The 25,427-nt window shown below is 53.2% G+C and overlaps 1 protein-coding gene across 2 annotated transcripts; it reads right to left on the reverse strand.

The window, feature by feature from the left end:
- Positions 1-283: 283 nt before the first annotated feature.
- ARHGAP1 (Rho GTPase activating protein 1) lies at positions 284-25,392 on the reverse strand. 2 transcript variants are annotated; one of them, XM_508398.9, is made up of 13 exons: positions 25,252-25,392; positions 20,677-20,858; positions 20,363-20,458; positions 11,361-11,448; positions 5,261-5,392; positions 4,497-4,583; positions 4,215-4,313; positions 3,844-3,951; positions 3,691-3,767; positions 3,409-3,486; positions 2,852-2,980; positions 2,569-2,672; positions 284-2,429 (listed from the first exon to the last, which is right to left on the reverse strand). In XM_508398.9, the coding sequence occupies exons 2-13, from the start codon at positions 20,807-20,809 to the stop codon at positions 2,241-2,243; spliced, it is 1,320 nt and encodes a 439-aa protein (XP_508398.3). In that variant the 5' UTR covers positions 20,810-20,858; positions 25,252-25,392; the 3' UTR covers positions 284-2,240. The 2 variants fall into 2 exon arrangements, with proteins under 2 accessions (XP_508398.3, XP_009458604.1); XM_009460329.5 differs by lacking the exon at positions 5,261-5,392.
- Positions 25,393-25,427: the final 35 nt, after the last annotated feature.

Genomic DNA, 25,427 nt, shown 5'->3' on the forward strand with positions numbered 1-25,427 from the left:
GGAAACAGGAGAGGCCCTGGTCATAGGATGCAGCACATGGTGGCCCGCTGGAATGCTGGGGGTACAAACAACGGGAAGGTGGCCGTGGACACCTCCATGCCTAGAAGCTGGTCAGGAAGCTGCCCTCATCACCACTTGAGTGCACAAGATGAGGAAGCGGCAGATGGACTGGGGAGGGGACTTCCTGAGGCCCCATCTGTTCCTCTTCCTCCACCGCACCACACTTCCCATCCAGTTTCCAACTTCCACACCCAACTCATTTCCCCAACATCCAGATGAGCAGTTTTGCATCTCCATTTTTATTGAAATACAAAAAGTGCAAACGGTGAAATACATGATTGGTGCCAAGGAAGTCATTAAGTGTGAATGTGAACACTGGATTCACAGTACAAGCACCCGCTCCCTGGGGTACAGACCAGTGGGGGACATGAGAAAGACCAAATAGATCCGAAAGGCTCCCCAGTGAATGGGGCTGTGAGCGACACTTGATACACAAAGGAGGGCGGAGAGCAGAGCAGCCCTGGCTGAGGCTAGAGACCAAGGGACTGATGAAGAACCAGCAGCAGCCCAGGCCCCAGGGGGCTGGATGCACTGCTGATGGTCTTGGGAGAGCCCAGCGAAGTTATGCCCAGGCCCAGCCTGGCTTGCGGATGGGGCTGGGCTGGTCAGTGAGGATCCCCACAGTACGGGCTCTGGAATCATCCTGCCTGGCCAAGGTCATGGGGGCAGGGTCACTGCAGGTACTTCCCTGTACTCCCCAAGGACAAGGCTGCAGGAAGAGGGATCCCCAGGAAGGAGTGTAATTCTACGAGACAGTGGGAGTGAGATCAGCCATCACTGGGGCCGAGGTTCTTTGAAAGACAACAGAGCTGGCCGGGCGCGGTGGCTCACGCCTGGAATCCCAGCACTTTGGGAGGCCGAGGTGGATGGATCATGAGGTCAGGAGATCGAGACCATCCTGGCCAACATGGTGAAACCCCGTCTCTACTAAAAATACAAAAATTAGCTGGGCATGGTGGCATGCACCTATAGTCCCAGCTCCTCAGGAGGCTGAGGCAGGAGAATTGCTTGAACTCAGAAGGCGGAGGTGTGCCGAGATCGCGCCACTGCACTCCAGCCTGGTGACAGAGCGAGACTCCATCTCAGAAAAAAAAAAAAAAAAAGTGGCCCTAGAGCCCCTTAATCCCCTGGGGAAATTGCTAGAACCCACCTATCTGGACTGACCTATCAGCACAATCTCTGCCCCTCCTACAGGCACTCTTAGTCTCTACCCCAGCCCCTTTAAGAGTCCCCCAGCTGGAGGAAGGAGCCACACAGATCCTGAGGCACTGAGTCACCTCTGGCCGGGGCAGGGGCCAGTGTGACTCCATAACAGACAGGTCCACAAGAACATGAAGGCTGATGATCTGCCCGTGTGGGAAAGGAGGCCAAGAGGGGAGAGGCTAACCTGGCCGGTCACTGATTCCATCGCACACTGTAGCTCTCGGGGGCGGGGAGGTGGAGAGGGAGGTTTCAAGTGGATGCTGGGACTCTGAGCCGTGTCATCCAAGCTACCAGTCCCTGCACAACCAAGGGGTTAGGACACCCCAGGGGCAGTATCACTTGGGAAAGGCTGACCCAGGATGTGTGGAAGAGGAGGCAGAAAGCAGACACAGGCTCCAGCCCTGTCACTCCTCAGCAGGGGAAATACCCGAGACTGCGCTGCTGGGGGCAGTACAGGAGCAAGGGTGCTTGCACTCAAGCCTTCATGCAGTGGGGCTTCTGCAAAGCAGGGCAGCCTACCAGATAGGGAGGCACCTCAGCTTGGGGCGGTGTCCACACCAAAGAGCTCAGCTGCTCATTCCCAGCAATCAAGAGGGGAGGACTGGCCCCTGCTACTAGCCCAGCCGGCAGTCATTTGATTCATCCACACTTGCTAGGGAAACAGAGGCAGGAAAAAGCAGGAAAGGGGTTACTGGGGCTCAGTCCTTCTCCAGCTGGAAGAGCCAAGCCCAGCTCTGGAGAGCCCAGCAAAAGCCAGGTGTCCAGAGAGGCAGTGAGAAGTGTAAGGCAGAGAAAAACGTCTTCTGGTAACAGCGAGGCCGCCAGGGCCGTGAGGCGGGCTGGACAGAGGTGGGGGAGAGCATGCCTGATGGGTGGCTCCAACATCTCTCTCCAGGGGGCTTCATGGCCCCTGATGCCAGGAGGAAGAGTCCAAACCCGGGCTACCAGAGAAGGGGCTGGTGGGGCAGGGGCCAGGTTCAGAGCCCGCTGGGGTCCGGGCTTCGGAACACCTCCCCTTGGTGATCCAGAAGGAACTTGGTGAAGGTGTTGATGGGATTAATGGCCTTGAGGGTGATGGCCGCATCCTTGGCCCACAGCAGGTTAGGGCCGAAAACAACAGCCAGGTTAGTGTTGGTCATCTTGTTCTGGTCACTGTGTGCAGAAATCTGTGGAGGGAATCAGGGACTGCAGCAGGAAGCCACAGATGCTGCCTCCCACTCCCAGCAACAATGACCAGGGCGCAGAGGAGGCGGCAGCTCCTCCTTTCCCCTCCCTTCACCCCAGAGGCCAAGTCCAAGGTCTCACCTGCACCAGGAAAGCAGTCAGGAAACGAAGCACCTGGTAGTTCTCCTCGGGCAGCGTCTGGAGGACCTGCAGTGTCGCTGGCACCCTCTGGCTTTCATCAATGTCTATGAGGAAAGGAGGCCCGGGTTATAGGGGCCCTAGGCTGGGCTGGTTCAGGACGCTCTGACGCAGGCTAGAGGGGAGACCCCCAGCAGTCTTCCCTGGGAGGCGCCTAGGCCCGAAAGCCTGCAGCGCACCTGCCCCAAGTCCAGCCCCAGGCCCAACAGAAGAGATGGGGACTCACTGAGGAAGCCCACCACATGGGGGTAGAGGTCAAAGGTGAGCAGGGGCTCAGGAAGCTCCCGGAGGAAGGTCTTGAGGATGACTGCTGGCAGGTGCAGCTCATTGTACTGGTCGAAATCCACAGGCAGCCCTGGGGTGGGGGCAGCATGAGAGAAGCTCGGCACAGCCTGAAGGGCAGCACCCATCTGCAGACAACGCGGGCCGCACTGCCTGACTGCCCCTGGACCCTGCATAAGCCCCTCCTCCCAGGGGCGCCCTCTGACACCTGCCTCCCTCTTCCTCTGTGACCAGAGAATGCAGGTTCCGGCCATCTGGGGAAGTGGGGCCCGGCACACCCCACCGTTATTCCTTGCCTCTGAATGTGCCTATACCCAGGACCCGGGAGCCCGACCGATGAGGCAGCAGGCCTGGCAGAGGTAGGACTTATGTGACACCAAGTGCCATGGAAACCTCCAGCAGGAAGAGACTCTGAGACTCTCATTTACAGGGCAGCAGAGGGCAGAGAAGCCCCCTACCAGTAACACACATATGGCCCTGCAACAGCCCAGGGCTGCTCACCCATGTTGTACTTCTGCTGCACTTCCCGGACCACTTGGGTGTTGGCCGACCTCCGGAAGATGCCCTCGGTGGTGAGAGCTGGGAAACAGTAGGGCCTGGTGAGCCTCCGAGCGCTGGGCACCGGCTGGTTTCCCTGCCCCTTCTCTGTCTTGGGGTTCTAGGCAGGGCTGGGTGGGGACGTTGAGGCTTGCAGGACCTCCCTCTGCCCTGCCCAGCAGCTTCCCCAGCTTCCCGAAGGGAGCCGGGAGACCTGGCTGGTGAGGAGGCAGGCCCGGCACTCACCGTGGGCCTGTAAGTAGGCAACAGTCTCCCTGAGTACAATGGGAATGGGCTCCTGCTCTGGATTCTTCTCCTGGAGGCTGCGGGAACAAGGCTGGTGAGCCGGGCCTGCAGCCCTTCCCGCCCCGCCGTGGCCCAGCCACCTTTCATACTTACTGCTGCAGCGAGACTCCAAACTGCTGGTTGGGCAGGGGGGGCCGTGGGGGCATGGGCTTGGGGGCTGTCGCGGGGCTCTTCTGTGTGGATTTCAGGAAGTCGTCATATCTGCAGGAGTAGAGGGAGGTGGGTCAGGCCCTGCCTGGCTCTGGAGTCACTCTGCCAATTCAATCAAGCATTGACCACGCGGGGTCAGGAGGATCATCTCATGCGATCTCTGTAACAACTCCGCTTTCCACAGCAGAAAGCAAAGACCTGGGAGAGGTCGGGACACGGGCTTGCTCTGCCTTAGCCCCATGCGGTCTCTGAATCAGGACACACGTCCTCATTACCCTGGCTTCACGAGCCCCCAGCCGCCGCACCCGCCTCACTTGAGCACTTGGCGAGGGATCCCCAGCTGCTCCAGCTTCACGTGCTCGCTCAGCTCGCTCAGGTAATTCACATAGAAGATCTTCTGCCCGAACTTGAAGCTGTTGGTGGAAGAAAGGGCCTGGGTTGTGGGGGCCCGCTTCCGGTGGCCTCCACTCTCCCCTCAACACCCACCCAGTTCAGACCGAAGCCCAGCCGCACCTGATGGTCCCCAGGCTGCCCAGCCTCCCAGCTTCAGAGTTCCAGGCAAGCCGGGACCACCAGCCCTGCCCGTGGCCACTCACCTGATGAGGGGCTTGAAGAGGATGAGCAGAGTTTTGATGAACATGGTCGGATGCACGATGTACAAGGCCTTGATGTTCTTCTTGTACCTGCAGAGACAGAATGGACAACTCAGGAGCAGGCGTGGTGGGACAGGTGCCACGCTAGGGTCCCAGTGCATACTTTTTTTTTTTTTTTTTGAGACAGAGTCTCCTTCACCCAGGCTGGAGTGTGATCTCAGCTCATTGCAGCCTCCACCTCCCGGATTCAAGCTATTCTCCTGCCTCAGCCTCCTGAGTAACTAGGATTACAGGCACCCACCACCACATCTAGCTAATTTTTGTATTTTTAGTGGAGACAGGGTTTCACCATGTTGGCCAGGCTGGTCTGGAACTCCTGACCTCAAGTGATCCATCCGCCTCAGCTTCCCAAAGTGCTGGGATTACAGGTGTGAGCCACCGCACCCAGCCTCAGTGCATATTTTCTGATTTGAACACGCATGGCCAGCATGCGAGGTAAGGGCCATCACTGTCTCATTTTACAAATTAGAAAACAGGAGGCTCAAAGAGGTTAAGTAAAACAAGAGGTCAGAGTGCGAATAAGCTGAGAAACTGGGCCTTACTTAAGCCCAGGGTGATCTGACTGCAGATTCTTTACGTTGACGTAGACGGCAGCCCCCGCCACCCCCTGCCTTGGAATAAGCTCCTGCCCAAGTGGAGGGCAGCCCGGAAGCTGGCAGAGCCGCTGCCTCTGGATCTGACTGTGCAGGCCCCATGCCCCAACCCACTTGCGGTCAAACTCCCGGTAGGCATCACGGAGCCAGCTGAGGGAGGGCTTGTTGTCGCTGGTCAGGCCATGGTGCAGATACAGAAGTGTGTAGTCACTCTCCACGTACTGGTCCAGGGTGTGCTTCAGGTACCTTCCAGGGAAAAGCCCTGCTCAGGCCTGCCCTGTGCACAGGGGCGGCCCCACGAAGACAGAAAGCAGCCCCAAGAGTCTCCCACCACGTCACAGCCCCTTCCCCACAGGCCCTCCCCTAGCACAGTCTGTTCTGGCTCATAATCAGTCACCAGGTTGCTGTGGAGGAGGCCTAGGGTAGAGGCTGGGCAGAGGAATGAGAATAGTAATAACAGCTCTCAGCCGGGCGCAGTGGCTCATGCCTGTAATCCCAACACTTTGGGAGGCCAAGGCGGGTGGATCACCTGAGGTCAGGAGTTCAAGACCAGCCTGGCCAACATGGTGAAACCCCATCTCTACTAAAAATGCAAAAATTAGCCGAGCATGGTGGTGCATGCCTGTAATCCCAGCTACTCAGGAGGCTGAGGCAGGAGAATCGCTTGAACCCAGGAGGCGGAGGTTTCAGTGAGCAGAGATTGTGGCACTGTACTCCAGCCTGGGCAACAAGAGTGAAACTCTGTCTCAATAATAGTAATAATAATAACAGTTCTCACTCTTGAGCAGGAACTAGATGTCAGGAGACCAGGACCCTAACCCGGGCCTGCCTAGGCCTGCAGTGAAAAGGGGAATGACGTTTCCCCTGAATCAGGGATTTCTCTGAATCAATAATAATGATGGCAGTCACCATTTCTCAATATTAAGTTTTTAGTGTCTGCCAAGCACTTCACATACATTAGCTCATACGTTGCTTATAACTGAGGCTGATGTAATCCCCATCCTACAAATGAAGGCAATGACCAGAGAGGTCAAGTGCTGATCCAAGGTCACACAGCTTGTGGTAGATCCTGGAAGTGAAGTGTCTAACACCAAAGCCTGCTTTTTTTTTTTTTTTTTTTTGAGACAGGGTCTTACTGTCACCCAGGCTGGGGCACCGTAGTGCAATCACAGCTCACCGCAGCCTTGACCTCCCAGGCTTAAGCTATCTTCCTGCCTCAGCCTCCTGAGTAGTAGGAACCACAGGTGTGAGCCACCACACCCGGCTTTTTATTTTGTAGAGACAGGTCTCACTATGTTGCCCAGGCTGGTCTTGAGTTCCTGGCCTCAAGCAATCCTCCCACCTCAGCCTCCCAAAGTGCTGGGAGATTACAGGCATGAGTCACTGCACCTGGCCGAAAGCCTGCATTCTTGACCATGGGACAGCTTTGCCTTCTACACATGAACTCCAGTGCTGGCAGTAAAACACTGTGCCCATGAGAGGGGATGGGGTGGCCAGAGAGTCACCTGCTCCAGTCACTGGGCCTTTAGTGGACCAAAGAGCCCCAATTCCTCTGGTTCCCTATTATGCTCATGACACGCTATCTACCAGCTCAGCACAAACATATACACACCTGGTGTTGAGCACACTGAGAGTTATGGATGGAATGAACAAGAACTGGGGAAAGGGAAGGGAGTGTGTGTAAAGCCCTCTCCTTTTTTTTTTTTTGAGATGGAGTTTTGCTCTTGTTGCCCAGGCTGGAGTGCAGTGGCATGATCTCGGCTCACCAAAACCTCTGCCTCCCGGATTCCAGTGATTCTCCTGACTCAGCCTCCGAAGTAGCTGGGATTATAGCCATGTGCCACCACGCCCAGCTAATTTTGTATTTTCAGTAGAGATGGGGTTTCTCCATGTTCGTCAGGCTGGTCTCCAACTCCCGACCTCAGGTGATCCGCCTGCCTCGGCCTCCCAAAGTGCTGGGATTACAGGCATGAGCCACTGCGCCCGGCCATAAAGCCCTCTTTCTAGTCGGCCAAACAGCTCCTAGGCTCCCACAGGGACACTACTGCAGGCTGGGAGGCTGGGCAGGCAGAATGCTAAGCACTTCCAAGGGGAGGCAGGGAAGGAGAGAAGCCTGGTGAAGTGGCCAGAGCTTGACCTAACCCAGAGAGTATGCTCAAGACTGGCCCGTGGGTGCCAGGCTGGGCCAGCACAGGCAGGCATGGGGTGGCTGATGCTGGGATCCCCAGTACATGGTCATTTACCCCTTCTCCACACTGAGCACTGCAGTTTACAAAGAGCTGTCGCATAAAGAGATTGCATTTTGCAACTACAAAAATAGCAAAGATTGTAGTGAAAACAGACACTCTCATCCACTGATGGAGGTTATGGCCTTTTGTAGGGAAATAAAGTGATGTTTATCAGAAGCTATAAAATGCTCATACTCTCTGACCCTGTAAAAATATGTCTAGGAGTTTGTCCTAAGGAAATAATCTGAGATGAACGAAAACATTTTTGTAGAAGGCTGTTCTTCATGGCCCATTTTATGATAGGGAAAAAAAAATCTAGTGGCAAGCTAACTGCAACAGCAGGGAATTGGTTAAATCAACCACGTGACAACCATAAATAGAATAGCTCACAGGACATTTCTGCAGACAGAATGAATCCGTGAAGTCAGATGTCAGAACAGTGTTTATGCCCTTTGTAGGGTGTGAGTGACATAGATGTGTTCAGTTTTTGAAAATTCACACAGTACGCTTATATTTTATCCACTTTTCTGTCAGCATATTTGATGTCAATAAAATGTTTTTTAGAAGATATCTTTGAAGAATATTTAATGCTCAGAAAAAAATGTTATGTAAGATACAAAACCAGGCTGGGTGTGGTGCCTCACACCTGTAATCCCAGCAATTTGGGAGGCAGAGACGGGCAGAACCAGAGGTCAGGAGTTCAAGACTAGCCTGGCCAACATGATGAAACCCTCTCTCTACTAAAAATACAAAAATTAGCTGAGTGTGGTGGTGCACGCCTGTAATCCCAGCTACTCGGGAGGCTGAGGCAGGGGAATCGCTTGAACTCAGGAGGTGGAGGTTGCAGTGAGCCAACATCGTGCCACTGCACTCCAGCCTGGGTGACAGAGCGAGGCTCGGTCTCAAAAAAAAAAAAAAAAAAAAGATACCAAACTGACTATAGAGTTCCATATACATTACAGAAAAAATAGGAAATGACTACACAAAAATATTAACAGTAACTTTCTCTCTAGGTGGTGGGTGTGTGGGAGACCTTTTTTTTTTCTCACAGTTGTCTATATATTTTTTTATTTATGGCTACGTATATTTTTCTAAACTCTCTAAATTGTAATACTTTAAAAATGTACACAATGGATTTCATGTATATTCTTTTTTTTTTTTTGAGACAGAGTTTCACTCTTGTTGCCCAGGGTGGAGTGCAATGGCATGATCTTGGCACACTGCAACCTCCGCCTCCTGGGTTCAGGTGATTCTCCTGTCTCAGCCTCCTAAGTAGCTGGGATTACAGGCGCACGCCACTACACATGGCTAATTTTGTATTTTTAGTAGAGACAGGGTTTTGCCATGTTGGTCAGGCTGGTGTTGAACTCCTGACCTCGTGATCCACCCACCTTCGCCTCCCAAAGTGCTGAGATTACAGGCGTGAGCCACCGCGCCAGGTCATATGTTCTTACCTAATGCCCACAACAGCCCTGGGAGGTGGGCACAAGTCTCTTTTTTTTTTTTTTTTTGTGAGACAGAGTCTTGCTCTGTTGCCCAGGCTGGAGTGCAGTGGCGCAATCTCAGCTGACTGCAACCTCTACCTCCCAGGTTCAAGCAATTCTCTTGCCTCAGCCTCCTGAGTAGCTGGGACTACAGGCACACGCCATCATGCCCAGCTAATTTTTATGTTTTTAGTAGAGATGAGGTTTCACCATGTTGGCCAGGATGGTCTCAATCTCCTGACCTCATGATCCACCTGCCTCAGCCTCCCAAAGTGCTGGGATTACAGGCATGAGCCACCGTACCCGGACTTTTTTTTTTTTTTTTGAGATGGAGTTTCGCTCTGTCACCCAGGCTGCAGTGAAATGGCACGATCTGGGCTCACTGAAATCTCTGCCTCCCGGGTTCAAGTAATTCTTCTGCCTCAGCCTCTTGAGTAGCTGGGATTATCTTGAGTAGCTAGGATTATAGGCATGCACCACCAAGCTTGGCTAATTTTTTTATTTTTAGTAGAGACAGGGTCATGTTGGTCAGGCTGGTCTCGAACTGCTGATCTCGTGATCCACCCACCTTGGCCTCCCAAAGTGCTGGGATTACAGGCATGAGCCGCTGGACGAGGAGCCACAAGAGACTTGTGGCGCCCAGCCACAAGTCTCATTTTTACAGGGCTTGGAAAAGACCTGCCCCAAGGCACGCAGCTAGCAAGAGGTGCAGAGCTGAAGTTGAATGTGTCTTCTGAATTTGATTCCAAGCTTCAGGCACATTCTTTTTTTTGAGACGGAGTCTCGCTCTGTCACCCAGGCTGGAGTGCAGTGGTTCAATCTTGGCTCACTGCAAGCTCTGCCTCCCGGGTTCACGCCATTCTGCCTCAGCCTCCTGAGTAGCTGGGACTACAGGCGCCCGCCACCACGCCTGGCTAACCTTTTTTTTGTATTTTTAGTAGAGACGGGGTTTCACCATGTTAGCCAGGATGGTCTCGATCTCCTGACCTCATGATCCTCCTGCCTCGACCTCCCAAAGTGCTAGGATTACAGGCGTGAGCCACCGCGTCCAGCCACTTCAGGCACTTTCTTTTTTTTTTTTTTGAGACGGAGTCTCGCTCTGTCGCCCAGGCTAGAGTGCAGTGGCGCTCAGGCACTTTCTATTTCAACCTCCCGGATCTGGGTGGGAAGAGCCACATCTGAGATAATCTGACTGAAAATGGGACAAAGTGCTCCATGATGGAAGCACCCCACTGCCCTCAGCAGGGACTGTGACCAGGACGGAAGTGATGGAGGACAAGCAGCAGCTGATGTCGAGGACTTCCTGAAGCCAAGGACGCCCCGGGGTGGGTGTGGCCTTCCCCGGCAAGCTGTCTCCTGAAAACCAGGTGCTTTCCACCCCCATCCACTGACTTCCTCCCACTTCACTTATTATCTGGGCAGGAGGCTGTCACCTGGTACATCAGACATAGAAAGAACTAGAGAAAAGGCCATGTGCTTCCACCAGCCCCAGGCCAAGCTCTTGCCCATTCTGGCTGGGCCGTGCGGCGGGCTTGGACAAGGCTCTGCCTGCCTTGTCTGAAGAGCAGTGGGAAGAGGGTTCAGAAGGCCAGAGAGATAGAATTCCTAGATGACGCTGGAAGACTCAGCCTGTGGCCCTGGCTTGCCAGGACTGGCTGAGACTCCAAATTCAGGCCCTTCTCCTTCTGCGGCTGCCCTCTGGGTCTGTCCCTAAGCCCACACCTCCTCCTGCTCGCACGCAACCATTCAGGATCTCAAAGAGCTGCTTGGGACAGTGCCAGGATTTTACATTTCAGAGAGTGCTTCAAACTGGTCAGGAAAGAACTGCATCTTTCTAAAATTTGCTGAGAAAACAGAAAGAAGGGCAAGATGGTCTCACTCTACTACACACCCCGAGGACAGCAGCAGGAGGTGAGTTTGCTCGCCTGTGGGCCCAGAGCTGGCTCAACCATAAATGAGTCTTTCAAGCCTCGGCATTCAACCAGCCTTCAGACATGAATCAGGACGTGTCTGGACCGGCCAGAGCTATTACATATGTTTGGCTCCCAGAACCCACATCGGTATAGAAACCACTGACACCAAAGGCACAAAATAAGACAACACTAATGAGTCCTATAAACAATAAACAACTGCAACCATCTCAGAAACACCACAGGATTGTAACAGTCAATCCTCACATCTGGACAAAAGTCCTTCCTTTTCATGCGCTGTTTGTCACTCCTACAAGGAAAGAGACCTATATTATTATCCCTTTTGAAAGGTGAGGAAAGCGAGGCTTAAAGATGCTTACCAAGGTCACCCAGCTTCAATAACTAGAAACTAGGTCTGACTCCTCGTCCAGTGCTCTCCCCTAAATATAAACCAGCTCCTTCATGAGAAGAGGGAAGGCATTAAGGCAGGTGGCCTAGCACCCACAGGCAGGGAGGGACAGTAAAGAACGTGGCATTAGGCTACAATGGGGATCTGGGCAAAGCCCCCACGCACTTCCCGGCAGGTACTCACCCCAGGAGCTTGCTGTGGTCGAGCTGGTGGCTGGGGGGCATTCGACAGGCACTAAACACAATGATCTTCCGCCCATACTTGTCATCTCCTAGGTGTGGAGAAAGATGGAGCACAGTGGGTTGAAGGGGAACCAAAAGAAGTGGGGTGAGGAACTTAAAGGGGCCAGGCCTGCTGATCTGAGCCAGTTACCACAGGGGCCAGAGTGCCCATGCAGACAGACCTCCGGGCAGCCTCCTGCATGCAAGGGTGTGCCACTGAAGACAGGGACAGCTTGCTTTCAGGGCTACTGAGCTGGGGTATTAAAAAAAAAGTGATTTTTTTTTTCTTTGAGATGGGGTCTTGTTCTTTCACCCAGTCTGGAATGTAGTGGCGCAATCACGGCTCACCGTAGCCCCAATCTCCTGGGCTCAAGAGATCCTCCTGCTTCAGCCTCCCAAGTAGCCAGGACTATAGGTGAGCACCACCATACCCGGTGAAATTTTAAAATTTTTTGTAGAGACAGATCTCACTATCTTGCCATGGCTGGGTCTTGAGCTCCTGGCCTCCTCCTGCCTCAGCCTCCCAAAGTGCTGGGATTACAGATGTGAGCCACCACACCCAGCCAACATCACTTTTTAAAAAGTCATGCCGGCCGGGCGCGGTGGCTCACGCCTGTAATCCCAATACTTTGGGAGGCTGAACCAGGGGGATCACCTGAGGTCAGGAGTTATGAGACCAGCCTGGCCAACATGGTGAAACCCCATCTCTACTAAAAATACAAAAATTAGCTGGGTGTGGTGGTGCACACCTATAGTCCCAGCTACTGGGGAGGCTGAGGCAGGAAAATTGCTTGAACCTGGGAGGCGGAGGTTGCAGTGAGCTGAGCTGGTGCCACTGTACTCCAGCCTGGGTGACAGAGCAAGAGTGTCTCAAAAAAAAAAAAAAAAAGTTATGCCTGGTGCAGACAACCCAAATGTCCATCAGCGGATAAAAGATGTAGTTAATCCATGCAATGGAATACTGTTTGGCCATAAAAAGGAATGAAGTACTGATACATGCTACAATGTGGATGAACCTCCGAAACATTATGCCAAGTGAAAGCCAGTCACAAAAGGCCACCAAGTCTATGATTCCAGTTACATGAGATGTCTAGATAGGTACATGCATAGAGACAGGAAGCAAATTAGTGGTTTCCAGATACTGGGAGGAGTGGGGAATGGGGACAGACTGCTTAGTGGGTACAGCGTTTGGTATGGGTATGGGTGGTGAAAATGTTCTGGGATTAGATGGAGGTGATAATTTTATGACATTATGCACTAAATATTATACCACTGAATTGTACACTGCAAACTGATGAATTTTGTTATGTGATTCTTATCTCAAATTATTATTACTATTATTTTTTTTAAGATGGAGTCTCACTCTGTCACCCAGGCTAGAGTGCAATGGCACAGTCTTGTCTCACTGCAACCTCCACCTCCCAGGTTCAAGCGATTCTCCTGCCTCAGCTTCCCGAGTAGCTGGGATTACAGGCGCCTGCCACTATGCCTGGCTAATATTTGTATTTTTAGTAGAGACAGAGTTTCACCATGTTGGCCAAGCTGGTCTCGAACTCCTGACGTCACGATCCACCTGCCTTGGCCTCCCAAAGCGCTGGGATTACAGGCATGAGCCACCACGCCCGGCTCTTACCTCAATTTTTAAAAAATGCTCACTAAAGCATTTGTGATCTTGCCAAATAGTCATCTTATAAGTCTACACTTTTCCAAAAGCACCCCCGCTGAGCAGTGTGTATTTGGAAAGCCTCTTGAAGTTACCTTCTCAGCATGTTTCAGCCACTGAGGAAATCAGTCTGATTACTTAACAGTCATGTCTCATTTCTGACCACTGACAATCACTTTCTGATTTTATTACTAGAATTTTTTTTAAGAGATGGGGGTCTCGGCCAGGCACGGTGGCTCACGCCTGTAGTCCCAACACTTTGGGAGGCCGAGGCGGGCGGATCATGAGGTCAGGAGATCGAGACCATCCTGGCTAACACGGTGAAACCCCGTCTTTACTAAAAACACACACACACACACACAAATTAGCCAGGCGTGGTGGCGGGCGCCTGTAGTCCCAGCTACTCCGGAGGCTGAGGCAGGAGAATGGCGTGAACCCAGGAGGCGGAGCTTGCAGTGAGCCGAGATCGCCCCACTGCACTCCAGCCTGGGTGATAAAGCGAGACTCCATCTCAAAAAAAAAAAAGACAAAATTAAAGAAAAGAGATGGGGGTCTCAATGTGTTGCCCAGGCTGTTCTTGAACTCCTGGCTTTAGGTGATCCTCTCACCTCAGCTTCCCAAGCAGCTGAGACTACAGGTGTGCACCACTGCACCCAGCTTATTACTAGAATTATGGACGACACTGGTTCTGATTGACTTCTGTAGGTTTCTAAGCATTCTATCCTTTCTCATTAAGATATTCTAGGGCCCCCACCAACCCTTAAGACTCAATGCAGGCATAATCGCCGCCTGGAATCCTGTGTCCTCGCCCTCTCTCCCCAGACAGGTTAGCTGCCCCTTTTCATGGCTCCCAGCATAAACCATCACCCATCACTGTCCTGACCATTCACTCTCCTGTAGAATTGTTTATGTACCTGTCTCCCTGACAGGCTTGTGAGCAGCTCAAAGACAGAGGCTGTGTCTCATTGTCTTTGTTTGTTCTTTTTCTTTGTTTACTCCTGGCAAGCTGTGATTTTTTTTTTTTTTTAAGAGACAGGGTCTTGCTCTGTCACCCAGGCTGAAGTGCAGTGGCATAACTGTAGCTCACTGCAGCCTTGAACTCCTGGGCTCAAACAATCCTCCTGCTTTAGCCTCCCATGTCCTGAGTAGCTAGGACTACAGACACATGCCATCCCACCTGCTTAATTAAAATCAATTTTTTGAGACAGAATCTTGTTATGTTGCCCAGGCTAGTCTTGAACTCCTGCCTCAGCTTTCCAGTAGCTGGGATTACAGTTGCGTACCATGGCACCTGCAGTCTCCAGTACTGGTCCAGTGTCCGGCATGTGGCAGGTATTCAGTACGTTTTGGTAGCCTGCACAAAATCGCAGGTCACCATTAAACTATGGGATGCCTGGTTCTAGTTATATTTCTGTGTTTGTTCTTTTTTTTCTGAGATGGAGTCTCTATCATCCAGGCTGGAGTGCTGTGGAGTGATCTGGGCTCACTGCAACCACCACCTCCTAAGTTCAAGAGATTCTCCTGCCTCAGCCTCCCAAGTAGCAGGGACTACAGGCAGGTGCCAGCACACCAGGCTAATTTTTTTTTTTTTTTTGAGATGGAGTTTCGCTCTTGTTACCCAGGCTGGAGTGCAATGGCGCGATCTCGGCTCACTGCAACCTTTGCGTCCCGGGTTCAAGTGATTCTCCTGCCCCAGCATCCTGAGTAGCTAGGACTACGGGCATGTCCCACCACACCCAGCTAATTTTTGTATTTTTAGTAGAGACGGGGTTTCACCATGTTTGTCAGGCTGGTCTCAAACTCCCGACCTCAGGTGATCTGCTCGCCTCAGCCTCCCAAAATGCTATGATTACAGGCGTGAGCCACCATGCCCAGCCTTAATTTTTGTATTTTAGTAGAGACAGGGTTTCACCATGTTAGCCAGGCTGGTCTCCAACTCCTGACCTCAGATGATCTGCACACCTCAGCCTCCCAAAGTATTGGGATTATAGGCATGAGCCACAGCACCTGGCCTCTGTGTTTGTTCTTGATTATGCTTTGGTTATGGGTCAGACTGCTTCAGACAGCGAGTTTCCCAAAGCTCAGGACAGAACGTCTCCAGATTTGCAACTAGAGAATCCTCTACCAGCTTGTCTGCAGAGGAGGTACAGCTCCATCCCGGCAGGTCTGTTTTGAAGGACCAGGTGGTACCTGCTCTCTTTCATACCCTAGCCTAGATCCTGAGGTGCTGAGATCCCGGAGGCCAGCTGGGGGTGGCTCTAGGGCTATGTGCCTGCTCTGATTCACTTCCCACTGGCTCTGACAGTGGAAGGAAAAGCAGACTGGCAGGGGCCAGGGACAAAGGGTTAGACTGGCAAGCCCAGTCTCACTAGTCTGGAGCTTCAGAAACCCCAGAGATGCCTACCACCAGCCTGGGGAGAGGGGGCCTCATCTGCCTACCTCCTTCTAAGCAGAGGAAATAACCAGGATATGGGGGAAATGCTCGCGGACAATGGGGGCTACCAAAAGAATCTTTCCTTCCAGCCCACGAGTCCCCGCACCTCACATCTGCACCAGCAGCAAGGCAGGCCTCATTGGCTGGCAGATTTGAGGATTCAGCCAGGGCAGAAAGTCTGTGAGGCCCCTGGGTCTAAAATTTAAGAGGTAGCAACTGGTTAGGGAAGCTGTTGTGGGGAGGGCTGGAGGCCTGTGGTGTCTCCTCTCAGCTGGCCACAGCACTTTGTAAGTGGGAAGCTTTGGGTTCTGAACTAGGGCTCCACCAATGTGCTCAGCAGACACAGCACCTCCATGATGTTATATGACAAATATTACAAGCATGTGCACTTTTTTTTTTGAGACAGTCTCGCTCTGTCGCCCAGGCTGAAGTGAAGTGGCGTGATCTCAGCTCACTGCAACCTCTACCTCCTGGGTTCAAACGATTCTCCTGCCTCAGCCTCCTGAGTAGCTGGGATTACAGGCATGCACCACCACACCCAGCTAATTTTTTTTTTTTTTTTTTTTTTTTTTTTTTTTTGAGACGGCGTCTCGCTCTGTTGCCCAGGCTGGAGTGCAGTGGCACGATCTCCGCTCACTGCAAGCTCCGCCTCCCGGGTTCACGCTATTCTCCTGCCTCAGGCTCCCGAGTAGCTGGGACTACAGGCGCCCGCCACCACGCCCGGAAAATTTTTTGTATTTTTAGTAGAGACGGGGTTTCACTGTGTTAGCCAGGATGGTCTCAATCTCCTGACCTCATGATCCGCCCGCCTCGGCCTCCCAAAATGCTGGGATTATAGGCATGAGCCACCGCGCCTGGCCTTAACCCCATCTAATTTTGTATTTTTAGTAGAGACGGGGTTTCTCCGTGTTCATCAGGCTGGTCTCGAACTCCTGACCTCGTGATCCACCAGCCTTGGCTTCCCAAAGTGCTGGGATTACTAGGTGTGAGCCACCGCACCTGGCTGCACTTTTTTTTTTCAGTCAAAGAGATCCCCCCTATCCTGGGGATACCTTTCATAGTTGCAAAGTGGACTGTGACCAGTTTTAAGAACCACTTCACTAGACTGTAATCTTTTTTTTTTTTTTCTTTGAGCCAGGATCTTGCTCTATCACCCAGGCTGGAGTGCAGTGGTGCAATCATAGCTCACTGCAGCCTCCAACTCCTGGACTGAAAGGATCCTCCCACCTCAGCCTCCCAAGTAGCTAGGACTACAGGCACAGGCTACCACACCTGGCTAATTTATTGTTATTATTTTTGTAGAGACAGGGTTTCACTATGTTGCCCAGGCTGGTCCTAAACTCCTGGCCTCAAGCAATCCTCCCACCTCGCCTTCCAAAGCACTGGGATTACAGATTACTGAGCCACCACGCTCAGCTGGCTGTTAGCTTCCTTTTTTTTTTTTTTTTTTTTTTTTTTTTTGAGACGGAGTCTTGCTGTGTCGCCCAGGCTGGAGTGCAGTGGCGTGATCTCGGCTCACCACAACCTCCACCCCCCCAGGTTCACGCCATTCTCCTGCCTCAGCCTCCCAAGTAGCTGGGACTACAGGCGCCCACCACCATGCCTTGCTTATATTTTTTGTATTTTCAATAGAGACAGGGTTTCACCGTGTTAGCCAGGATGGTCTCCATCTCCTGACCCCGTGATCCGCCCACCTTGGCCTCCCAAAGTGCTGGGATTACAGGCGTGAGCCACTGCACCCGGCCTGGCTGTTAGCTTCTTGAAGAAGGGGAGCTGTGTTTTTCCTTATTGAATCCCTAATGCGGACTACAAGTCTCATTTCAGGGTTCTTTTTTTGTCACCCAGGCTGGAGTGCAGTGGCGCGATCTCCACTGACTGCAACCTCCGCCTTCCGGGTTCAAGTGATTCTCCTGCCTCAGCCTCCTGAGCAGGTGGGATTACAGGCACCTGCCACCATGCCTGACTAGTTTTTTTTTTTTTGTATTTTTAGTAGAGACGGGGTTTCACCGTGTTGGCCAGGCTGCTCTCAAACTCCTGGCTTCAAGTGATCCACCTACCTCGGCCTCCCAAAGTGTTGTTTCAGGATTCTGTGAATGTACACTAAATGAAGCCAGGATGAAGATGTGGGTAAAAAGGGGGTGGGTCAGATGGTGAGACTCCCAGATAGGCGAGGAATGAGAGGATGGGCAACACCAGGTCTAGCCCCTGTCCTCCAGCTTCCTGGAGTGGGGGTCCCAATGCCCAAGTCCTTGGGTAGCTTAGTATTTGCCAGCAGGCAGGGCAGCTGCTGCTACAAGGAGCACATGGAAAGAAGCTCAAAACTCCCCCTCCTAATCTCAGATCAGAGTCAACTTCTGCCCAGGAGCTTTGTAATTGTTTTTGAAATGGAGTCTTGCACTGTCGCCTGGGCTGGAGGGCAGTGGCGCGATCTTGGCTCACTGCAACCTCCGCCTCCCAGGTTCAAGTGATTCTCCTGCCTCGGCCTCCCAAGTAGCTGGGATTACAGGCACCCGCCACCATGCCCGGCTAATTTTTTTTTTTTTTTTTTTAATTTTTAGTAGAGACGGGGTTTCACTATGTTGGCCAGGCTGGTCTCAAACGCCTGACCTTGTGATCCACCCGCCTTGGCCTCCCAAAGTGCTGGGACTACAGGCTTGAGCCAAGGGCCTGACCCTGCCCAGGAGCTTTAAAGACAAAGGAGCTGGCAGCTCTAATGTCTCCAGAGCACTGGGGAGAAGACTCAATGAGGAGGGAGGGGCAGCATTTGTGCAAAGCACCAGGGAGAGACAAGCCGCCTGAGAAGGAGGCCTCTGCGTTCCCCAGATAGCAATCAGGAACTCTCCCAGGGTGGCCCTGGAGTTAATCACCAACAGGTCTCCCCAGGCATTCTGGGCCCCCTCAAACCAGACACACCCACAACCGGACCAGCAGGCCTGGGACCTGGGAGGTAGGGCTGGGCTGACGGAGCCAGTCATGTGCTACAGCCAGCTCACACATTTGTTAAGCTGTTCAATTGTTAGGAATTTTGCAAGCCAGTTGACATCATGTTGGTAGCTAGAGAGCTGGGAGGCAGAAACTGCAAATGCTACAAATCATGGCCTTTTTTCCCCTCTCCAGAGAGCCATTTACCAGCACACCACTGGAAAGAACCCACTGGGACTGAGCCAAATCTGACCCTGGGGCATGACAACTATTCCCGGCAGGGAGAGCTGAGGCTATAACCCACCCTCCCTTCCTACAAGGGCTTCTCCCGGACATCTCCACGGTCTCACCAAATGAGTGCCTGGTGATGCCAATCCAGCCTCCTCTCAGCAATCAGGGAGGCACATCCATGGGGACACCATCACCCAGAAGGTCCCTGAGCCACCACTCAGAGGCCATTGCCCAAGGCCAGACCCTCCCGCAAGCTCCTTTCCCTTTGGGGCCTGGGTGTGTCCCCACACAGCCTCCCCCACCCCCATCCTACCTCCATAAATCTTCTGCTATTTCCGACTCCCAGGCACCACCAACTCCCAGCTCCCCAGGGTGAGACTGCAATTAAGCTAGCCCCATCTGGCCTCCACCGACAGCCCTTCCTGATCCACAGCCCCAGAGGTTGCAGTCCAAAGAGGACAAGCACAGCGAGCCAGGACTGACACCTACCTGGCTGGGCCCCCTCAGGCTCATCACAGTCTAGGGAAATAGAAACAAATTGCAGCTCTGTGCGGGGGTTGTGGGGAAGGAGGTGTCACCCACGGAGGTGGGGAGGGGCAGGCTCCCCCAGCTCTGCCTTGACCAAACAGGCCAGGATGATGTCAGGACAGAGACTCCTTCACATCAGGTACCCCCCAGACTCCAGTCAAGTTCAGAACCTTCAAGGTGACTTTCCTGTGCCCAATTCAGGACCAGACTGGGGAAGAAACTCTCAGCCTTGCTTCTGCAGGGGGTGAATGAGGCCAGAGCCAAGGCCCTCAACCAAGATCAGGGCAGGCGCCAAGAATACAAACGCCATGGAAACACCTTTGACGTTCGGGGCAATCCTCTCAACTGCCCCCTCCCTTTCCAAGCCCAGCACCCCCATAGCCAGACAGGCTTCTTCCAGGGCCGGTGTCCGCCAGGTTCTCCTTGCCCACGCCAATGCCTCAGAGCAGGGCCATGCTGCCACCCTGCTTATGAATGCCTGGCCTCACCAGCAAGGATGGACAAATGTTAGGGAAAAGATAAAGGATCCTAGATTCCAGCTGCTCCTTCTAAAGTGGGGCCCTAAGGGCAGCAACCACCTCATCAGCCTGACTCCCTGGCTCCTGGTTTCTTCCGGGTCCCCCCTTGTGAACAGGAGGGAGGGAGCTCCCTGAGACAGAGACCTAAGCGGGGCTCTGTACCCACTCTCAGCAGGGCAGCATATCTGCCAGGAATCTGATGCTCCAGGGAGCCATGTGCCCCCTCCCCATTTCTGGAAAGAGGCTCTGCCCATTCCACACTTCCCTAGGGCTACGATTTCCCAGGAAGGACTGGCACTCCTCATCCTCCCCAGTAACTGATAGGGTGGAAAAGCCAACATTAGGGTGGAGGGGTAGGAGGGCAATAGAACGAGGGGAAGGGAAGGCTACTTATTCAAGGCCAACTGTGTTCTGGCTCTGGGATAGGCCCTGACATGCATTCATTATTGTAACCCACAAGGAAGAAATTAGAGTTCAAAGAGCAGAGCTGGAGATCAAACCCAGGGCTTTCTGACTTCAAAGCCACTAGGCCACATGGCTCCCCACATGCCAGGAGCGCCAGGGCCAGCAGTCAGACTGCAGAGAGGCCCTTCCCCTGTGGTGTGAAGGGCTGACTTCCTGAGGCCAGGAGCTCTGAGGGTTAGGAAAATAGTGTTGGGTGTGCTTACCTGCCACCTCCACGATCTGGTGCCGGGCGATGTCATAGTATGGGTCATCCCACTTCAGGTGTGTGACAAGTTCCGGGGAGCTGCTTTTGGAGTCATCTGAGGAGCACAGCAGGGTCAGGGGACAAGCCAGGGGGCTGGCACCATGCTCTGCCCCACAGGCATGCTGTCTGGCCCTTCCCCCAGTAAGGCCTGTGCTCCCAGCCCAAACTTGGGACTGGTCTGCCCCATCCTGCCCTCCTGGCGTCTCCCTTCAGCAGAAGGAGTGCGTCCCCCTCTAAAGCGCCTGTAGCTGCCTAAGACCAGACACAGCCCACCTGACTTGGGGAAGTCAGGCATTTCATCCGAGGGCCAGTTCTTCTCATCGATGGAGGCCAGCTTCAGCTGGTTCAGAGCCTCGCTGGTGTCATCCAAGGTCAGATCATCCTGCAGCTCTGAGAGCGGATCCATGGCCAAGCCTGTCCCAGACAGCCTTGCCCTGCAGAACCTTAAGAGAAACCTGGGAGAGAGGAAGACAGGTGGCAGGTCAGTGACCTGCTCTTTTCACCTTCTGCGACCTCCACCGCGTGCCCTCCTGCCCCCACCATTCCCTCTCCCAGGCTCCCTGTCCCTATTCCTCAACACTCCTCATCCCCGCCAAGAGCTCCACATAGCTCTGGGTTCTCCTGGCTCCGTGGCTCAGGCGTGTTGCCAGAAAAGGCAGCTGGGGCAGAGGATGGCACAGCTCAGTGCCTCCCTCCAGGCCCTGCAGCTGGGGAGGGAAGAGCTGTGCCAGGTCCTGTGCCGCCCGCCACCCAGCTGGCTCAGTGATGCAGTCCCAGCTGTAGAGGGCAGAGGTCCACGCCCCTCGCCTCAGGAGACCTGGACACAGAAGCCTCCCAGGCTCTAGCAGTTACAGGGGTAGAAATGTTGTAAGAATCTAAGGAACATGCTGGGCACCGTGGCTCACGCCTGTAATCCCAGCACTTTGGGAGGCCGAGGCAGGCGGATCACCTGAGGTCAGGAGTTCAAGACTAGCCTGGCCAGCATGGTGAAACCCCGTCTCTACTAAAAATACAAAAACTAGCTGGGCGTGGTGGCAGGCATCTGTAATCCCAGCTACTCAGGAAGCTGAGGCAGGAGAATCACTTGAACCCAGGAGGCGGAGGTTGCAGTGAGCCGAGATTGTGCCATTGCACTTCCAGCCTAGGCGACAGAGCAAGACTCCATCCCCCAAAAAAAAAAATTAAAAAAAAAAAGCTATGGCTGAGGGGCCCAGCTGGGCTTGCTCCAGGACAGGAACTAGCAGCAGGGGATGTGGAATCGCCTGCCAGTCATTGCAGACAGTCTGCAGGCTCCTAGGGGCGTCCAAGCCCACTCTTACTCTGCAGGGTGCTCCTGACACCAGTTTCAAGGTGGAAAGGTTGACGGCCCTAAGGATTGGAGGGCGCAGATGGGAAAGGGGGATGCTCGTGATGTCTGGGGTGCTGAGATGAGGAGGTCACCAGCAGAACAGCAGCTCCGGCAGGCACAAGGCAGACTCGACCACCAAGCTGGGTTTCTGTAGGTCTGGAATCTGGCCAGAAGGCTGCAGCCGCATGCAGCCTGGGGGTAGGCACCTCTGCCCTCAGCCCTAACGGGCAGCAACTCCCCCTCCTGCCACAAGCTCCCCACATGAGGGAGGGCAGTTTTTAGTTCAACCTATTCAGTCTAACCCCAGGGAAGAGGCTGCTCCATGTCCAGCTGCATTCCTGGAGCCCCAAAACTGACATATATGGTCAGAGAATCAGCAGGGCAGATAAGGAGAGCAGACAAGCCCTGGGGGTGGGCAGGAAGAAGAGGGGGAGAGCTGCCATCCCGGAGCCACAGACTCTGGGCTCTGAGGCCACTTGACAACCTCCTGCACACATCACATCACAGCCAAGGGCCCTGGATGGTGAGCCCTCTCCCTGTGCCTAGCAACAGCCACCCTATCACCAGGGCAACCACACGGATTGAGTGGTAACGCTGTTTCATGCTCCCAAGCCAAAGCCAACCAGCGAAAACGGCCCAAAAAAACCCTCTCCTTCCTCTCCCTGTCCCCTGCCCTCATCCACTACCCCTGGTTACCACCAAAATATAATCCCTTCCCAAGAACACAGAGAAGAATGATCCCTCATGGTCAGGAATGCATTTCTCTGAGTGATGCCAAAGCCCAGCTCCCTCACTCCCCTTCAGCCTTCAACCCTTCAACCCTTCAATATCTACATGTGCTTCCTGCCATCCAGCCAGGAGGCTGTGGGAGCTGCTCCCCATAGCGACCTCCAGCTGGGTAATAAAGACAGAATCCAGCTCAAAGCAACCCCCTCCAGGCCAGAGCCTTCTCTCTACCCTTTCTATTCAGCCTGTCACTGCCCAGGGACCAGGGGCTCCTTCAGCCCCACCTACAGCTATCCCAGAGACATCTTTCTGCACACAGTAGGTGCTGATGCCATGAAATGATGAGGTAGTATGGAGAGCTGGATTATCATCCTGCCTAAGCCAGTGAGCTGCAAAGATGCTGAGCAAGTCCTTTTCCTACTTGGGCCTAAATTTCCTCCTCTGTAGAGGCAATGGCGCCTCCCAGAAATATAATTCTCCAGTGTTCAGAAATACTTTGTGCTGCAGTGAACAACAGGAGTAGAAGGAGCAGCCGGGGCCGGGCACGGTGGCTCATGCCTGTAATCCTAGCACTTTGGGAGCCCAAGGTGGGTGGGTCACCGGAGGTCAGGAGTTCGAGACCAGCCTTGCCAACATGGTGAAACCCCATCTCTACTAAAAGTACAAAAAAAAAAAAAAAAAAAAAAGCCAGGCATGGTGGTGGGTGCCTGTAATCCCAGCTACTCAGGTGGCTGAGGCAGGAGAATCACCTGAACCCAGGGGGTGGAGGTTGCAGTGAGCTGAGATCAAGCTACTTCACTCCAGCCTGGGCAAAAGAGCAAAACTCCGTTTCAAAAAAAAAAAGGAGCAGCTGGGAGCTGGGGTAGATGTGAAGGAGGGAGAAGGACACCATCTAAAAGGGAGCTGAACTTGAACTTCACCTCTTTTCCAGTGACTGCTCTTCTATGCTGTCAGTTCTTCCAGACATGACCTCCCTCAACGCCCCCACATAACCTCCTTTCCCAGCATAACTAAGCCCAGTGGTTCCCATCTCCCAGTCAGACTGGCCCCTCCCACCGCCCCCAACCCACAGCTGTTACCTTCTCTGAGCCTGGAAGTTAAACTCCCATTCAGTGGGAGGGTGAGGAAGCTAGCACAGGGAAATTCTAACATCAAGTAGTAGAAATGAAGTATCCTGCCTGTTTAAGACACCAGCCACCCACAAGCCTGCTCTACTCTGTGCAAAATACACCCAACTCTGAGATTAATTTTTCCATTCTCAGCAGGTAAACCTTTACAAAAATCTTAAGGATCACCTTAGGCAATCACTTTTAGGAAGTTGTAGACTTTTCTGAAATTGGTAACATGTGTGGACTTTTTACCTAAGAAAAGTTAGGAGATGTATGCAATTTTAAGAGGTTCATACACCTTCTGAGAATCACTGTTTAAGAACTTCTGGTCTATTCAGAATGACACCTGATATATAGTAGATGCTATCATTTGTTGAATGAATGAACCAATTAATTCATCTCCTAAGTAAAGAAGGGAACCCACACTTGTTGAGGGCCTATATAGGACCATGAACTGGGGACACAAACTCAACCTCACGATAGCACTGATGAGGCATGTTCTACTAAGCTCATTTTACAGTGAGGAAAAAGAGGACCAGCCGGGCACGGTGGTTCACGGCTGTAATCCCAGCACTTTGGGAGGCCGAGGCGGGCGGATCACAAGGTCAGGATTTGGAGACCAACCTGGCCAAGATGGTGAAACCCCATCTCTACTAAAAATACAAAAATTAGCCAGGTGTGGTGGCGCGCGCCTGTACTCCCAGCTACCTGGGAGGCTGAGGCAGCAGAATCGCTTGAACCCGGGAGGCGGAGGTTGCAGTGAGCCGAGATCACGCCACTGCACTCCAGCCTGGGCGACAGAGTGAGACTCCGTCTAAAAAAAAAAAAAGAAAAGAAATCATATTCTCAATGTTGGAATCGGCCTCCCAGTTGCAAATCCCACCACAATACAACAGCAATTACAACTCTCAACTACAATTATGTTTGCATAGAGCTTCACGGTTTACAAAACCCAGGTTACGTTTTGCAATTATCCTGTTTCACAGATTAAGAAGTTGAACTGAGGCCGGGCGCAGTGGCTCACGTCTATAATCCCAGCACTTTGGGAGGCGGGGGCGGGAGGATCACGAGGTCGGGAGTTCGAGACCAGCCTGGCCAACATGGTGAAACCCTGTCTCTACTAAAAATACAAAAATTAGCCGGGCGTGGTGGCGGACGCCTGTAATCCCAGCTACTCAGGAGGCTGAGGCAGGAGAATCGCTTGAATCCGGGAGGCGGAGGTTGCAGTGAACCGAGACTCCAGCCTGGGCAATAAGAGTGAAACTCCGTCTTAAAAAAATAAATAAGTTGAATTGAAAGCGTGGCCTAATAAGTGGCAAGGAGGAACACTTCCCCCAAATTTCTTCTTCTTAGTGCTTTGCCAGATCAGATCTGGGAGATTTCCCCCTCCCGCCGGCTTGCTGGATGACAGCGATCCGGCCTGGACTCTGCCCTGGGGAAGGCAGGAAGAAGGTAGTGAAAATGATTAAGTCCTCTTATTGCAGGCGCCAAAATGGGGCAGAAACCCTGCAGGAAGGCCAGGCCTCTGAGCCCAGTTCCACCCCCGTTCCCCTCCTCGGATCTGCTCCGGTCCTCCCCATCCGGACCCCATCCCTTCGGACGACCTGGCCAGCTCCTTTCCTTTCCCCATCCCCACCCGGGGAGACCCCGCGCCCAGCAGCTCACCGCGCTCGGGCACTGCTCCCTCTGCCACGCCTGTCAAGGCTCGGCAAACATCCGGCTCCGAGGTGGAACGGGAACCGCCCCCTCCCGCTCTCTTCTATCCCCAACCATTTCCGCCACACCTCCAACCCACTTCCGGCCCCAAACATGGCCTTTCCAGGAGCCCCGCCCACTTCCTG

This window comes from Pan troglodytes, chromosome 9 (genome assembly GCF_028858775.2).
Source record: "Pan troglodytes isolate AG18354 chromosome 9, NHGRI_mPanTro3-v2.0_pri, whole genome shotgun sequence".
NCBI lineage: Eukaryota > Metazoa > Chordata > Mammalia > Primates > Hominidae > Pan > Pan troglodytes.